The sequence below is a fragment of the Musa acuminata genome, chromosome BXJ2-8 (genome assembly GCF_036884655.1).
Source record: "Musa acuminata AAA Group cultivar baxijiao chromosome BXJ2-8, Cavendish_Baxijiao_AAA, whole genome shotgun sequence".
Taxonomy (NCBI): domain Eukaryota; kingdom Viridiplantae; phylum Streptophyta; class Magnoliopsida; order Zingiberales; family Musaceae; genus Musa; species Musa acuminata.
This window is the reverse complement of record NC_088345.1, coordinates 8,867,525-8,884,522: the sequence shown is the minus strand read 5'-3', so window position 1 is coordinate 8,884,522 and position 16,998 is coordinate 8,867,525. Positions and strand designations below refer to the sequence as shown.

At 36.8% G+C, this 16,998-nt stretch overlaps 2 protein-coding genes across 2 annotated transcripts; one reads left to right on the top strand and one right to left on the bottom strand.

The window, feature by feature from the left end:
• Positions 1-775: 775 nt before the first annotated feature.
• LOC103993212 (F-box protein At4g00755) lies at positions 776-4,755 on the bottom strand. Its single transcript, XM_009413186.3, has 5 exons — positions 4,380-4,755; positions 2,780-3,196; positions 2,510-2,688; positions 1,942-2,060; positions 776-1,498 (listed from the first exon to the last, which is right to left on the bottom strand). Exons 1-5 carry the CDS (start codon positions 4,504-4,506, stop codon positions 1,174-1,176), a joined length of 1,167 nt encoding a protein of 388 aa, XP_009411461.2. The 5' UTR covers positions 4,507-4,755; the 3' UTR covers positions 776-1,173.
• Positions 4,756-9,420: 4,665 nt separating this feature from the next.
• On the top strand, positions 9,421-16,075 carry LOC135619085 (COP9 signalosome complex subunit 1-like). Its single transcript, XM_065120707.1, has 6 exons — positions 9,421-9,964; positions 12,171-12,491; positions 14,487-14,603; positions 14,698-14,783; positions 15,269-15,503; positions 15,669-16,075. Exons 1-6 carry the CDS (start codon positions 9,536-9,538, stop codon positions 15,843-15,845), a joined length of 1,365 nt encoding a protein of 454 aa, XP_064976779.1. The 5' UTR covers positions 9,421-9,535; the 3' UTR covers positions 15,846-16,075.
• The last annotated feature ends 923 nt before the right edge of the window (positions 16,076-16,998 follow it).

Sequence of the window (16,998 nt, the reverse complement as noted above, 5' to 3'; positions counted from 1 at the left end):
AAATTTTCTTTCTTTTTTTTTCTAAGGGATCGAGCTGCAATATCAAAATTGAAGAAATATAAAAGATCAATAGAAATTTCTTCTATTATTATAAAAGATCAAAATTGAAGAAATATAAAATTGAAGAAATTAAGATCATTTGTTCTTGGGCTAATAATACCTTACATCCTTCCTTTTTATATAATTTCTTCTATTATTATTTCTGAAGAATATAAAAGATCAATAGAAAATAGCAAATTTTCTTTCTTTTTTTTTCTAAGGGATCGAGCTGCAATATCAAAATTGAAGAAATATAAAAGATCAATAGAAATTTCTTCTATTATTATAAAAGATCAAAATTGAAGAAATATAAAATTGAAGAAATTAAGATCATTTGTTCTTGGGCTAATAATACCTTACATCCTTCCTTTTTATATAATTTCTTCTATTATTATTTCTGAAGAATATAAAAGATCAATAGAAAATAGCAAATTTTCTTTCTTTTTTTTTCTAAGGGGTCGAGCTGCAATATCAAAATTGAAGAAATCGAAAATCTCTTGTCGTCCATTTAAAAGTCCGATAACAACAAAACAGGCAAATGACAGGAGTAAAACACATACAGCAAAGATCCTGTGCCTATCAGCTTCTCAGCACCACGCTTCACGTTGCTTTCCAAACAGCATAAACGGAGAATTTGGCTTATTTAACCAGTCCAAAAGCCACATTTCTCACATTCTATAGACTAACCTCAGCTATAGGATCCACACAAGTAAATCATCCAAGGAGGGCACATCCATGTCCAATAAAACATTTGCATTAAATACCATGCAGTTATCAGAGAAATTTGCATCCATGGACTCAGGCAGAATGTTCTTGAGCCTCTAAAAATTGCCCAACACAATACTCTCTAAAACTATGGAATCCGTGAAGCCAAGCGAAAAAGCTACCACTGGAGAACCATCTCCAGTAATATCATTGGGAGACAGGTAGCAATTTTATGAAACCTATACATACCTATAACCAGAAAACCATAGCAATCAAAATGGGCCATACATATCAGTTCTTGACACAAGATTATTACATTAGCACAGCAGAACAAGTGGACCTATGACTCCCACAGACCCAAGAAGGATGTTGACGCCCTCTGTGATATCATGTTATGATGGGCACAAGGGGAGACGGTCTAGAAGCTTATCATGCTGCAGGCTCCTCTTCCAAAGCATCATCGTCACCACCATCACTGTCACCATCAGTGTCATCGTCAGAAAACTGCATGGGTCCAAGCAGTGCGCTTAGACTTACTCCATTCCATCTCCCAACAGCTCTCAAATGCCCGAGTCTCACAGTAGAGGAATGCCGTGAAGATGACTCTCCAGCTTCATCTTCTTCAGTACCCTCTGACACAGTGCAGCTTCTAGCTTCCGGGAAGCACTTCAAAACCAAACTGCCCGTGCTCTCAAGAATGTCAAGACCTAGCACAGGTGATAGTGGACGGCCGATTACTTGTACATGGCACACACTTCAACATGCAAAAACAAATCAAGCGTTAGTTTATTGATTCATAAAATCTAACTTTGGAATTTCTAACTGGACTCAGATGAGCAGGCTAATGGATGCTTGGCATGCTTTCAAACAGTGTCAAGTCTTAGGATATCATGTTTTACACCTTCTTCCACATTTATATAGCAAATTCTACATACTCCGTACTATTATGAGCATTTGCTACACATACATGATCATCAAAACTGCTGCTGCAGTAAAATTCAAATAAAATGAATCACAATAAAAGATGATGGGTAGTTAAAAAAGAAAAAAGAAAGGAGGACACGAAACAGCCACAATTAATAAATTTCAAAATCATAATCATATCAATACTCACCATATATAATACAAAAAAAGAAAGGAGGACACGAAATAGCCACAATTAATAAATTTCAAAATCATAATCATATCAATACTCACCATATATAATACAAATCGTCCGTTTCTTGTTTCTGGACCCTACCCAGCAACTCGATTTGCAATATTCCACCAAGGCAGATAACTGGGCTACGAAGTTTGAACGATTGCAAAACATTTTCCTGGTTAACAATAATTTCAAAGGAGGTAAGAACTAGAAGAAAAAAAAAATGTTCTGCTGGATATGTTTCAGAAGAACTAACTCTTGAACCTAGATCAAATAGTAATAATAAATATTACATCCTCTGTAATTTGACCTCAAGCCCCAGCATGACATATTTACTACTATAACATAGTTAACATCCACCAACTTCTTTTCCTTCACAAGTCACAACTGATGCAATTGCAAGACCATCACCCAACAGGTAAAATCATGTGCAATGCCACACTGCATTAGATGCATGCAGTTCCAGAGTTTCCTAATTAAGCCGTTTCTTTAAATTCATTATTATAGACCACTGAAATATTAAAAATAGTAACTGTAAGTTTCTATTAACCTGCTACTCAGTTAAATGAGTATCTTTTAGAACTATATTATTATGTTAGAAGAAAATCGACATTCACAAGTCACCTGCAACATTGGAAATTCAGGTGAAGTATATGTCCAGTAATAGTTGTCATCATCGGCTGATTGATGTTCTGCATACTCATTTGTGATACAAGAACTCTGTCCTTGTCCTAATCTGGAATAGCCCATCCGAAAACGTACAGACTTTGCTGAGTATACGGGATCACCAGGTTGAAAAAATGCTGAATAAATAAACACAATTATGGATAATCAATAGGAAGGAGCATTATCCAAGCATTATAATGACTAATAGGATATGTTAAAAAGGCAAACCTTTGAAAGGCCGTATCTTTATTTCGCTGACAATACAGAGATTTGCGACCAATCTGTACGTTAGACTCTCTGGAACGCTAGCTTCTCTCTGTCCACCACTTGACCAATAAGAAGGCCTACGGTCCGCTATTTCACTAGGTTCCAATGTATTTTCAATGCTCTCATCTGGATAATTGTCAGTGCTGGAAGCACAAATTGCCTGATAAATGCAATCCCTTTTACCTTTAGGCGAACTAAGACAATGACCTAAGTACAGATACACTTTGTGTTCTCTCTCCATGCTTTGCCATTCCACAGCAGAGCTAGATCCAACTTCTGTAGTCTTGGAAACTGTACTTACTTCAACAACTTGAGCAAATTTCGACGCCTCAGGGGAAATCCTTAGGCACAAGTTTTTGGTGAAACCATTTGCAATAACTGCAGTATATGTCAAACAGCTGCATCAGAATCACATATGAAAGTTGGAAATAAAACTTTCGTAGAAAAAAATGTTTCCCAGCAGGACTTCCTAAAAGACAACAAATACAACTCGTTTAAACCTAAACTAAATGAGTCAAACTTAACTCAAATTTGACTCAAACTATGTCCTGCTGTCTGGACTGGGCTGCATAACCCTTTCCTTGCTATCCCCAATTTCTCCTCCATCTTTCCTATCTCTCATCACTCCTGCAAACATGCAACAAAAACCCCTACCTTACTCTGCACACTGTTAAGCACACATCCTCAGTTTTTCATTACCCAGTTTAATTGGTTATGAAACATAGTTATACGAGAAAGAAGGCAACTAAAATAGGTCAACTTTACATTGCAGTTTCAAAACCCTACAAAAAAGCATCTAATGCCATCCTCATTAGACTACTTCAGGGATCAACTCGATGGTCCAATACCAAATTTGCAAAATGTGTATCACTCAAAGCCTAAACTTCAAAAATATGAAAAATATTTCAAAAAATCTTTCTGTAGACTCTGCATAAAGAATTCCATGAGGTTCAATAAAAATCATTAGTTAATGACAATGCCACAGATGACAGAATACATAGAAAAGCAAAACTTGTAAGAAACTCTTATGTCCGGAACAAGCTGTACATAACTTGTAGAAGAATGCCCTTCTACAATAGTGCTAGCTTTTTACCTAGTGAAACCATAAAAAAATCCCTTGTCAAGGATCACATTTTGTACATTGACCTGGCTTAGTTTTCTCCTTTCAGATAACCATTGTTCATGTACCTCAGCCCACTATTATTTCAAACTAAAAGGTTCTCTTGTCTAAATATAAGACTCTCCCTCTCATTTATTTGCACCATTGCAAAAAGAAAAGTGATGGAAGTACATAAAAGTTATGCTATTCTTAGATTTGTAGACATTTCAACTGTTTTACAGCACATAAATTTGCAGTGACACATCAAACTCATCGAGTCTAAGGTGAACATATCACATATCCTGCCCTTTCCCCGCTGTGAATGTAGAACTGCTTCAAAATCCTCAATGGACGCAAAATGGTGGAAACCAACAAACCAAACAATCAATGGCGTAATAGCAACCGAGAAAAATAAGAATCCACACCAGATTCTACTCGCCCGCACAGGACGAGGTGACTCACCGAACCGGCGCCACGATCGGGACACGGAGCTGACCCGCACGAGATCACCCGGATCGTCCAGGAGCATCAGCACGGCCGTCGAGGCGTCCGGCCCCAGCCATTCCAAGAAATCCCAGCGATTCTCCATCGTAAACGATTCGCGGCGATCCGACTCAACCCCAGTCGGGCCCCAAACCAGGACACGGCCGCGGAAGAAATCGGTAGAGGAGGACGAGCAGAGGGGAAGAGAAACCCAACCGAGAGAGAGAGAGAGAACAGAAGGGGAAAGAAATCGAGAAAAAGGGAAAAAGGAGAGAAATCTGAGAAGGAGAGAAAGTGAAGGAAAGGAATGGGAATGGTGGAAGGCAGCAACCGACACAGCTGGCCGTCAAGGAAACATGAGACGCCGAGTTTAGGTTCTAAATAATATTATATTTATACTCCGTCTCTATCTCAACAAGCAGACTCGAGCTTATGTTTTCTATTTGTGACGGTTGACAAGAATTAACTCTCACTCTTTGATTATACACGGCACAGAATATTTAGAATGCCAAATTCTATCTTTTACTAAAATTTTTGCATCACAAATCAACGTACACTCCTCTTATAATGTATTCTTGGATTATAAGACCGAGCGAAAAAGATGAATTAGAAATATCGTTTCAATCGTAACTCTTTCGATTGGCAATATGACGATCGATCGATCATTGTTGTGGTAGTATATTAGACTCACGTACTAATGAGTTTAAATCCTTATTTGATTTATTTTGAAAGTGTTAACTAGTTTGGTCGGTAAAGGCTTCAATATGACCTTATCGTAAAGTCCTGAGCTCAAATTTATTTTTCATTATTTTTTTTTAAAAAAAATTAAATTATTTTATTAAATAAATATTTATTTATTTTGATAAGGTCATATTCATTTGTCAACTTAACTTAATGGAATTGATGCTCAAAAAAGAAAAATCGTTATATGTTCGTAATTTAGATAAGGAAAAAAAAGACTGTCTATATCTTATGTCTTTTTGTCTTACTTCAGTTCAAATATAAAAAACTATATATCCAGTGTCTCGCTTCTTATAAAAGACTATATTAAGAGTTTATTCGATAAAACTCATCTGAAGAACAAGTTAGCACGTGTGCATAAGTTCATTCATTTCCTTCCACATGCCTAAGGAGGTTGCTTTATATAGTGTTGTTCTTGTAACATCAATTTAATGAGCTAATATTCACTTTATATGCTTTACCGACATGGGATGTCCGACAAATACTTTGTTATCTCTCGAAGTTGACATGTCATATCGCATACATATTGATTGGATTTTATTTGACTTTTAGTTATCCATTATTTTTTAAGATAAGGGCTTGATTATTTGATTTGAAACATTAAACACTACTATATATATTAAATTATATTTAAATTATTTTTTATCCTATATAGATGTATTAAGGATAAAGATGATGCTTTGAGATATTTTAAGTACTTTAAATGTTTCGTTATTTTAGACGGATATAACATATATAACCTTACGTGGTATCGAATGCTCTTATGTTTTATATGAATGATTCGTCCAATATCTTATAGTGTATGTCTATAATTCTCTTTTATAAACAAATATATCATGTACAAAGGGTATACCTTGAGTATATCGAGTGTTTCAAATATTTTTTTATTCTAGACGAGCTTATAAATATAACACATTTAAATGTGTCGAGTACCTTATATGCCCTTTTTGTTATAGGCATATGTATTAAGAACAAAGGAGATATTTTCAAATGCATCGTATATATATATATATTTTATCTTAGATAAGTACATTCATACATAAGGGGGATACCTGAGAGTATGTTGAATGTCTAAACACTTCAAATCACATACTTATAGGTGATCAAGCATTTCATACCATATATACAAACGAGATATTTTAGGATGCGTAGAGCGTTTTAAATAATTTAATAGTGGACTTATCGTATACAAATGAGATGTCTTTTGGTGTTTTGAATGCTTCAAATATTTTTTTTATCTTGAATGGATATATATATATATATATATATATATATATATATATATATAGGGGATGTTTTAGGGTGCTTCAAGTAGTTCAAATGCTTCTATGTCTTAGATGGACGTATGACGTGTAAACATATTATTTCTTAACATAAAAAAAATTTAAATAGATGCAAAGGGTTTATTTTAATATGGAAGCATATAGACTCTGGTAAAGTTAGGCTTATGAACCCAAGAATTATTGGGTTGGTCGTACCCGATTTGACTTATGTAGATATTGGACCCACGTGAACCTACTCTAGGTTGATTTGGCTAATTGACCTAACATGAGGTTTCTCAACCTGAACTAGCCAAATTGACCAAACTAGGTTGGTTGGGCAATTTGACCCTATGTGAGATGGTTGAGTCAAGTTGACCCAACACAAAAGCTTTGTGAGCATGCTTGGATGAGGTGTATGATCTAGTAAGATATGCTTTGAGAAACATACACAGATAAATCTTTTATGTAGTTATGTTAGTAATATAAAAAAAAACTATATTATTATAGTTTGAGACTTCAAAATCTCATTCTTTATATTTTACCCTAATCACTGATACGATAGTGGTGTATCAAACTCATTCCCCGTAAGTTCAAAATCTCATACAACATATTTTTAAATGTGTCAACTAGTTTTGTTGATAAAAACTTTGATAGTTTATCATAAGATCATATATGATGATAAAGGATTATCACACATGAACAAATGATCAAGAATTCAAGTCATAAAGATTGTAGAGTTTTTTTTTCATGTTGAGACTAAGTTGGTCACAAGTTTAATCTGATGAGGTTAAAAGGAAAAGGGATTAATACAGGAAGAAGACCTATTGTAAAAAGTCATCTTGATGAGAGATGATATCAAGTTGAAGATATCTCAAAGGTATAATTAGGTTAAAATAGTCATCTTAAGAATATGATCATATAAACAATTATCTTGAAGATAATTATCCTAAAGGAGCTGTTGTCATAGTAATGCGACTAACATGAAGAGCAATTATTTTGAAGGTGTGGTTGACTTAAGAAAGCGATTAACATAGAGAGACCAAATAACTATGGGCTTAGGAGAGTAGGGTGTGAACTTATTATAATCTTTGGCACCCATTGCACCTATGATGACATGACATAGTGAAATTGTGAAGGCAAAAGCTATATAGAATACTTTTCTTTGTGTCACTTCTTAATGTTGTCTTTTTTCTTTTCTCAGACATAAAGGACTTTTGTTGCTATATGGTTATTTGTCCTTTGCAGTAACAAAAAGAATCTTTGAGTGTCAACGAGTTCCTTTTGTCAGTTGGAGTATTTTCACTAAGAATGGTCGGAAATGTCTAACACATAAACGTGTTGGATGTGGCATATAGGGCTATTTGCCTCATGAATACAATAACATGCTTTGAGAGGTGGGAGCTTCCATAAAGGCTCTCTAGATCGATCGAGTAGATCAATTTTTTGAAAGAATATATTCCTTTCAAATATAATAAGCGAAAGAGAATTAGTTCCAAAGCGTCGCTTTGTTGAGTTTTTTTCGCTTACGTCTCGTGCTCTGTTATCGAGTTGTTTGTCTATTTCTCATAATTATTTATGTAAAATAAGATTTATCTCGTTAATGAAGTTTGCTCAGATTAGGTCAGAGGCAGTTGAGATTGAAATAAATTGATTTCTTCAAGAAGCACTCGTAGTGTTGATTGGCCTTTCAAGGAAGTGATTATAATGGAGGGGCTTGTAACATTTTATTTGTTAGAAGGATAACTAATATGAGATTTCCTATAATACTTAGAATTAGTTTCGATTGAAGAATTTCTTATGACCGATAAACATTACGTATTGTTGTTAGCTGCTTGAATTTGTGGATGAAGCCAAAGAAGACCTCAATAAGAACAATAAGTTTGGTTAGATTTCTGGTTAGAAAAAAAAAAAAAAAATCTATGATCACTCAAGACGTATTGTTGGTAGCATATGCTTAGATATTAGGGAAGTAGAGAATTCTTGCCTCTATAGTTAGAATAATAGTCAAGAAGGGTTTCTTTACTATATGCTTTGTGGGATAACCTATCTTGAGAGCTCTCGTAGTACAAATTTGATAAAGTCAAATTTGATCATCAATTTAAGTTAGCAAAATTAATTTGGTTGTGTCGTATTTTGAATACTATTTTTTTCAGAAGAGAGAAATCTCAAGTATTTAGGATTTATCGTATTCTAAACTGTCTTTGATGCTTATCCTGCCTTCAAGCCATTTTTACTAACTTTCCAATAAAAATATTAGATAGATTACAACAAAACTTTCAACACAAACCAATAGAAAGGTATAAGGAAGGACACATACTATTGGAAAATGGAGTTCCAATCCTACATTTTAGATGTCGATAGGAGGAATTTTTCCATAGGTAAAAATATTTGTATTCCATCTCCCTTATCTTATATAATATTTTATATTCATATCTTATATCATATTTTATATAAAAATATTATGTTAGGATTTTTTTTAAAAACAAAACCTCTTTGATAATTAAATTAATGTGTTTGTGAGTTTTTAAAGATCATAAGTAAATTCATTTTTTGTCATGTATATAAGGAGATTATTTTATATACGATCATTTTTATAATCACGAGTTTAATTATTTAATATTATTCTTTATATGCTTTATTGACATAAAATGTAGAGTAGATGTTTCATCATGTCTGTGTGTTCAATAGATATTTATAATATTTCATATGTCAACTGTTGGTTGATAGAAAATAATAATTATATATTTAATATTTTAATGTACCTCTCAATATAGTTTTGTTAACTTTCACTAGTAATTATTTTATGGTATAAATTGTTTAGGAAATTAAGATATTCGTATGAAAATCTCGCATTCCGCGTGGAGATAAAATCATCGAACTGAGACGACACTAATGACCCTCACATCTTTGATTCACGCATCTCAAAGCAACACTTAGCAATGGGAATCGTATCTGACGGTCAGAAATGCCTGACCTTACTTGGATACTCATACCTTCGGGCTTAAAACTATTTGTATCGGAGAGAGGAGCCTTCGTTACCGATCGCAGCATCACGCGATTCTGCTAGGGTTTTTCGAAGCCATTCTCCGCGCCTCGAAGCCAAGGAGAAGGGGTGACGCGAGGGAAGAGGCCATGGAGGGCGACGATGAGGCCACGTTCGCGGCGGCGACGGGCTACGAGGCGATGTACGCCAACGGCGACGCCGGTGACGACCCGCGCCTGCCGCCAACACCAAGGTCGGGCAAGGCGGCCGTGGGCAGCGGAGGAGATCTGATGGACGTGGAGGCCTACGCGGCGCTATACACCGGCAGGACTAAGGTGGCGCGGCTGCTCTTCATCGCCGAGCGGTGCGGCAACGAGGGCATGCAGCTGGAGGCCTTCCGCTTGGCCCACGACGAGATCAAGAAGGGGGAGGACTCCCACCTCTACCGCGAGGCCATGGCCAAGATCGGCGATCGGCTCGGTCCGCGGTATGCCATCGACCAGGTCTGGGCAGACGCCGTCGATCGCCGGGCGGAAGTGCGGAAGGAGAAGCTCGAGAACGAGCTTAATATCTATAAGGTGCGTTCCGCCTTCATCTTTCTCTCCGATTCTTGTCGCCCTTGGTGAAAACCCCCGATCTGTTCTTCGTGACTCCTGGTGAAATGATCCACAACCTTGTAATAGGGCTTGTAGGGTTCAGCCGCAGTGCCCTAGAAGTAGGGATTGACCATGCTAGATAATAGTTTAAGGAATAAGGTATGGCATTCTAATGAGGAGATCATTAATCATGCTTGAGATTGCCATCTGAAGTTTGCATGACAATATGACAGACCGTAAGATGTTTAGACTCTATATTTTTCAAGCGAATTATTTTATTTTATTGTAGTGATTAGTCAAATACTTATTTTCTTTTCAGTACTCATAAGTTCTTAGCACACATCTTAAGGAAAGAGAAACTAAACTTTGCTGAAAGGAACTAAATCTAAACGAAACATCACGTTTCTTAAACTTGATCAAACTTAGCCAACTAACTCGCAACCCGATTCCCCTTACGGAGTACATGCGAAACCTGAAATCCCATAAATTCCTTTGAAAGAAATACAATGCTCCACCGAGATTTAAAATCCTCCAAGGATGAGTGCTCCTTGCCTGCAACAAATTAGCCAAAGCAGTATAGTCTTTCTGGCATGTGTCATCCCTTAAGGCTGTTTCACAGTATAAGCTGTCTCTACCGGTCAAGTACTTGCACCAAAAAAATAATACCTGCAATAGTCTCATCTTGGATCACAAAATCGATACCCTCATCAATTTCATGATCCTAATTAAGTTCGAACCATCTCACATCATGATGATCCCATCTATACTTCTAAGACAAATCACATTTGGCACCTCAGACTCTGGCTTCAACACCGAGCTATGAAATGAAGCCACAGTCTACCAATCAACACATTAAGCTTGGGATGAATGCTATGGAATGGATTATCATTCCAAGCCTTCCAAAGCACCCACAACCCTTCAGCAATCAGGACCTCATGCGTGGAAGCATTGTTGTTGGATAAATTGGCACCCTCACACAACCAAGCTTCCTCTTGCTGCTGACCAAAATTTTGGAAATACACATTGAGAAGTTTCTTGAGAATCTTCCCAAACTCAATAACAAAACCACATTAAAAATATCCTAGCACAAACCTTAAATTTTTTATATTACTAGTGAAAGTTGAAATTATGAAAGTCATAGATGCAATGATTTTAATTTCGAATGATATCGTTCGTATCGGGCGGTACGTACTAGTTCACTAGCAGATCGGTACGCAGACCGCTTGCTATCGAGCGGTATCAACCTAGCTGTGGCCTGGCTGCAGTGAGGGAAGAAGAAGCGTCGAGGGAGAAGAGGGAGAAGGCACTCGAAGAAGAGGGAGAATCGGGAGAACCTCGACACTTCCTGATCCGACGTTGCCCACCCTCGACGATCCCGATCTAGGAGGCAACGAAGAGGTGACGGCTCAACTTCTTATTTGTCGCGTTCTTCGTTGAAGGCCGAAGACTCCTGCGGCCTTCGCCACGTTTTTTGCCGAAGGTCGGAGATGTCTGCGGCCTTCGACGTCTTCGCCAAACATTGCAGATGAGGAGAAGACCACATCTTCTCCTCATCTAACACGACGAGGAGAAGAAAAAGGAAAGCGATGTCGTCGAGGTAGCGTACACCTCCTTATATATATATATATAGTGGTATACTTTGGTGTATTGCTCAGTACGTCCGTACCGTATCATACCAAGCAAAGCTTGAAACTCCGGTATGGTATGAAATTACGAACCTTGGATAGATGTATCTGAATGTACCATTAAAGCTTGAATGATTGTTATCTTAAGAATCTTATTTAGAGCATATATGAATAATTTATTTCCTTTTTCCACTTCTAACATCATAGTGTCTTGCTGTAAGCATCTTTAATCTTCACTATCTGCCTGAATTTGTTGAAGATATAGCGTGTACACATGATTGTCAAGTCCTCTGTCAACTTTTTAACTTGATCTTGATAATTTTAAATTTCCTTTTATTGTCCTAGCTAATGCTTGATTTTAAATTACCTTAGCAAGTTTGACTGATCTTTATTTTTTTCCCTTAAGGTATGTACTTATGAAGTTCTTAAAATCATTGTCTTAATGTATCAATACATTGTTAGAAGCTCTTGTGTGATGCTTCCTCTTAAGTTCATGTACTACATTATCTTATGTTTTTGTCTCTTCATGAATTATCAACTGTCTTCTTGAACTTTTTGTGCAGACAAATTTGATCAAAGAAAGCATCAGAATGGGTTACAATGATTTAGCAGATTTTTTCTATTCTCATGGTCAGCTTGGTGATGCCTTCAAGAATTATGTTCGTACACGTGACTATTGCACTACCTCAAAACACATTATCCACATGTGTTTGAATGTTATTCTGGTCAGCATCGAGTTGAGCCAGTTCATGCATGTCTCCAATTATGTCAGTAAAGCAGAGCAAACACCAGAACAGTTGGATCCTGTAACCCATTCAAAACTGCGATGTGCTGCAGGGTTGGCTCACCTAGAAACAAAAAAATATAAGCTTGCAGCCCGCAAGGTAAGTTTGTTGCAACATTTGTATCTTTTAATGCCATTGTTAGTATCATCTAATGATGTCAAAAGCACTAGGCACTATACTATCCCTTATTGGTCATTGCGCTAGGCACTCCCCTAGGTACTTGCCCAAGCAAAGCAAAGGTAATCAAGAATATAACTCTAATCAAAATGATCTTCATATCATTTTATCAATACAAGAACTTGTTATTGTTCTACCCAAAATATTCCGCTTCTAGTGGTATAGCCACGAAATGTGCAAGTGATAACATTAGTGTCTTTTGGATCCCCTAGATAGGTGTACCTTCACACAAGATCCTTTTTAATGTTAGCCGATGATGTTTTCTTTGACTAACCTATAATTATCATTGTACCTAAATTTTAGCTTAAATTGTCTTGTTAAATTGATTAGTTAAGCCATTAAGAGAAGGATGGAGAAGGGATAGGAAGAGGAGAGAACGGGAAGAGAAAGGAGGGCATCGACAATGCTGATTGCTGTATGCAGAGAAGAAGAGGGATGGGAGAGATGAGAGCGGAGAGGGTCAAGAGAGAGAGAGGAAGGAGAGTAAAAGGAGGAAAGAGGGAATAGACAAGAGACAAAAGATGATGATGATGGCAGCCTAGCATCCATGGAGAGGAGAGAAAGAGGGAGGAAAGAGAGAAGAGGGTAGAAAGAGAAGAGAGAGGTGAGGAAATAAGATATTACTGAATGGAAAGAGAAGCTGGGGGTGGAAGGTCAATGATAAATGATAGGGCAGAGCCTAGTTGTTGGTTATTTGTGGCAGGTGTTTGGTTTGAATCAGGTCCAGATTGGGTTTGGGAGGGAGAAGTTATGCAAGATTATTGTACTTTATTTCTTGTTTGAATAACTCCTATTTGTTTTATAGGTAATTTGCAAACATTGTAAATTGTCAATTGGTAACGTTTTCCATAATTCTACATTATTCGTTATGATTTCCCAAGGAAAAAAAAGGAAAGCCGAAAAAGAAGGATTTTCCACTATAAGGAGGTTTCTTCTTGATTGAAAAATGTTGATTAGGCTGAGGAGGGAATTGATAAATTGGATTTGGACCAGGTTGGGGATTTGGGTAGCTCAAGCCAACCCAGATGAGCACTTGGGATGCCTAGCTCTTCTGTTAAGGTAATCACCTAAAATGTGCCTCGCCTAGGATTTATTGAGGTGCTCAGGTCTTGCTTCGCCTAGCCTGAGCATCTAGATAAGCACCCTCTTAATTTCACTGGTATCACCTTTTTGATCAGTCTGACAAGTTACTTCAGTAGTGGCCTTATGGAACTTTCGTGGTATGCTATATGACTTTTATGGTAGGGTCCTTAGATACTGATTCTTGGGAATTTGAAAGATTGTTGTTTTCATATATTTATGGTCTTTATGCCCACCCATTTGTGCCTTCAGAATTCTGATGTGTTATCAATGTAAAGAGTTTGTACCAAGGCTATTAGGCTGATCTTGAACTTAATTTTCAGAACAACATTTCTTTCCTGTTGACTATGTCAAATTAGAAAATATCATAAGAAAATTTTAGGAGATTATTAGTAACTGTACTCACACTACAGAGGTAGTTTTTGTCTATCTGTTTACATTCTGTTATCTCATATTTATTATAATTGGGTGTGACATTGAATTTTTTATTTTCTATTTTGATGCTGAACAGAATATTCAAAGGTTGAACAATGTGTAGGCTTTATTTACTTTCTCCCATCATGTAATTTTTAAATTTAATTATTTCATCACAATTGATTGGAAGTTTTTCTGATGTTTCTGTTTGTGGAATCTGCTGCTTTTATGGACAATCTGAGGTGAATAGTATTGTAATAACTGCAGTTATGATATCTCTTTAAAATCTAAAATTGCTTTTTTGTTTTGGGGTTCCATTCGTAGATACCTATCATGTTACATCAGTGCCAACATAAATGATATTTTTTGCTTATTAGGCCCTTTCTTGTATATTCTAATTAATGGTTTCAAATAATTCTACAGTTTTTGGAGACTGGGCATGAACTAGGAAATAACTACACTGAGGTGATAGCACCACAAGATGTTGCTATATATGGTGGGCTTTGTGCGCTTGCTTCTTTTGATCGAACAGAGCTTAAGGTCTTTCCTTGTTTTTTTTTTAATGTTAATTGTTTTTCCTTCTTACCTTCTGTTCATCCATCCTGTATTTACTGTTTCTTTTTTTCTTTGCCAGAACAAAGTCATTGACAATGTTACTTTCAGAAATTTTTTAGAGTTGGTGCCTGAAGTAAGAGAACTTATAAATGACTTCTATGCAAGGTGAGACTGGACTTTTCAGGTTTTTCACCTTTTTGGAGATGAAGTAGAACACAGAAAGATATTGATCATTTGAAAGTTCCTCGACATGTATCCGTCTAATTAATTGATGCATCAGTCTTAGTCTAAATTCTTGATCCAGCTTATTTTTTTAGCTTATTTATCATAGATTTCTTATTGTTTAAAGTTCTGTGCACTTTTCAGATTCAGGCACTTACCATATGAAAAGATATTTTCACCATGAGATCCATAAGCTTCCTGAAGAAACGCATTAGATCCTGCTAAATTAATTCAACATGTTTACATGTCGAATCACTTGCTTAAAATTAGCATTCCTTTAATCTCACTGCAAGTTACATAGTGCTGGATTGCTTTAAAATTTTGTAGGTTGTCACTTAATGGGATATGTGTGCTTTTTAGAGTTCCAGAACTCTAATTTTGGGTTTAACATTTTTTATGCTCATTCTGAGAACAATGTTTCACTGCAGTCGCTATGCCTCATGCCTGGAGTATCTCGAGAACCTTAAACCAAATCTACTACTGGATATCCATTTGCATGATCATGTTGAGACACTTTACACTGAGATTCGCCACAAAGCCATTATTCAGTATACAATTCCATTCATTTCTGTTGATCTGCATACGATGGCTGGTGCCTTCAAAACTAATGTTGTTGGGTTAGAGAAAGAACTGGAAGCTTTAATTACTGATAACCAAATTCAAGTAAGTCGACATCTCTTTTTTGATTGAACCTAAGTATGTCTGTGAAATGCTTGCTTTATATTTGTTGTTAATTAAGAAGATATCCGAATTAGTTCCTTTTTCTGCATGTTAAGTCTCCAGTTTGGTTGGATATTATAACTTTGTTGGTATGTGGATTGGCTACAGGCTCGGATAGATTCTCACAACAAAATTCTTTATGCGAGGCATGCTGATCAAAGAAATGCAACCTTCCAGCGTGTCCTACAAACCGGTGTCGAGTTCGAGAGAGATGTTAGGGCCATGTTGGTCCGTGCAAATTTGGTCAAACATGAATGCATCACCAGGGCAGCAAGGAAACCTTGAAAGCTTAAAGGTGATCTCATGACTGGAGATTTTAGATTTGCACCCACCATGGATGGAAAATGATTGTTATTCTTTTGCATTGTATTCAAGTCCATTGTACACGTCGGCACATTGATATGTATTTGCAGGACAATGACTCCTGTGCGTCGGTAATCTATTTTGTTGCAATAGCGGTTATGTACATACTTTTGAGGATGAAAACACCTTCACACATATAACCGTTCAGGCAATTATCGGAGTACTTTGCATGTTGATTAACATGACAATTCTTTTTATCTGAAATCTAAGAAAGATGATGAGATTCCGGTCCAGGTTAACTGGTAATTTTACATTCTGGTTTTAGTATAATTCTACTGTGCATAAGCTTTTAGTATAATATTTTGACTAGGAATGGCATTTAATTTTTTTTAATATTTACTGTATGCTTTAATTAACTTAGATTCCAGTCTTGCTCTTTTATAAATTCTGCTTAAAATTATAGCACCGGACATAAAAAGCACTGCTTTAATGGGTACCCAACTTGTTAGGTGATGGATATCGGGTAAATTAAGGGAAGAAGAGAGGAAGACCACCGTGAACTGGTGCTGACTCTCAATTATTCGGTGGAATGGTGACAAATGTTTTAATTACCTCTTCATCTTTTCCGTCGTCGGATGTCTTGTCGGTGGTAGTGATAAGCTGTAACGATCTCTGCCTCGGATCACTAACAAACATATTAAATCACATGATCTGGTGCCAGAGGCTGGTCGCTCATGAACAATCCAAATCTACATCATTAAACTCCTTGGCGCATGTTCTCTTCCAAACGTGAAGAAGAGAATCGAACTCGCTTTTCCCCCGTTGTATCGTTCTTCATACTCGAATTCGGTTTCATTTTTTTTTTTGGTCTTCCGAGAATAAATCGTGTGAGAATCGAAGAACTCCAACCAAAGCGTCACATCGCCTTTCCCTGCTCTTCTCTCCCTGTCGTCAGCACCATTGTTGCCTACTTTTGTATGGAACCAGAAGTTGTTGAACAAAAGCAAGGCGCCAAGCAGACGCTCGCCGTCGCACATCCATGCCAAAGGACACCCTAAGACTTGGATCACGAATCCAACGGTGGCCGAAGCCGCTGCCATTTGCCATCGAACCAGCGTGTAGGCCCTGCAGCGTC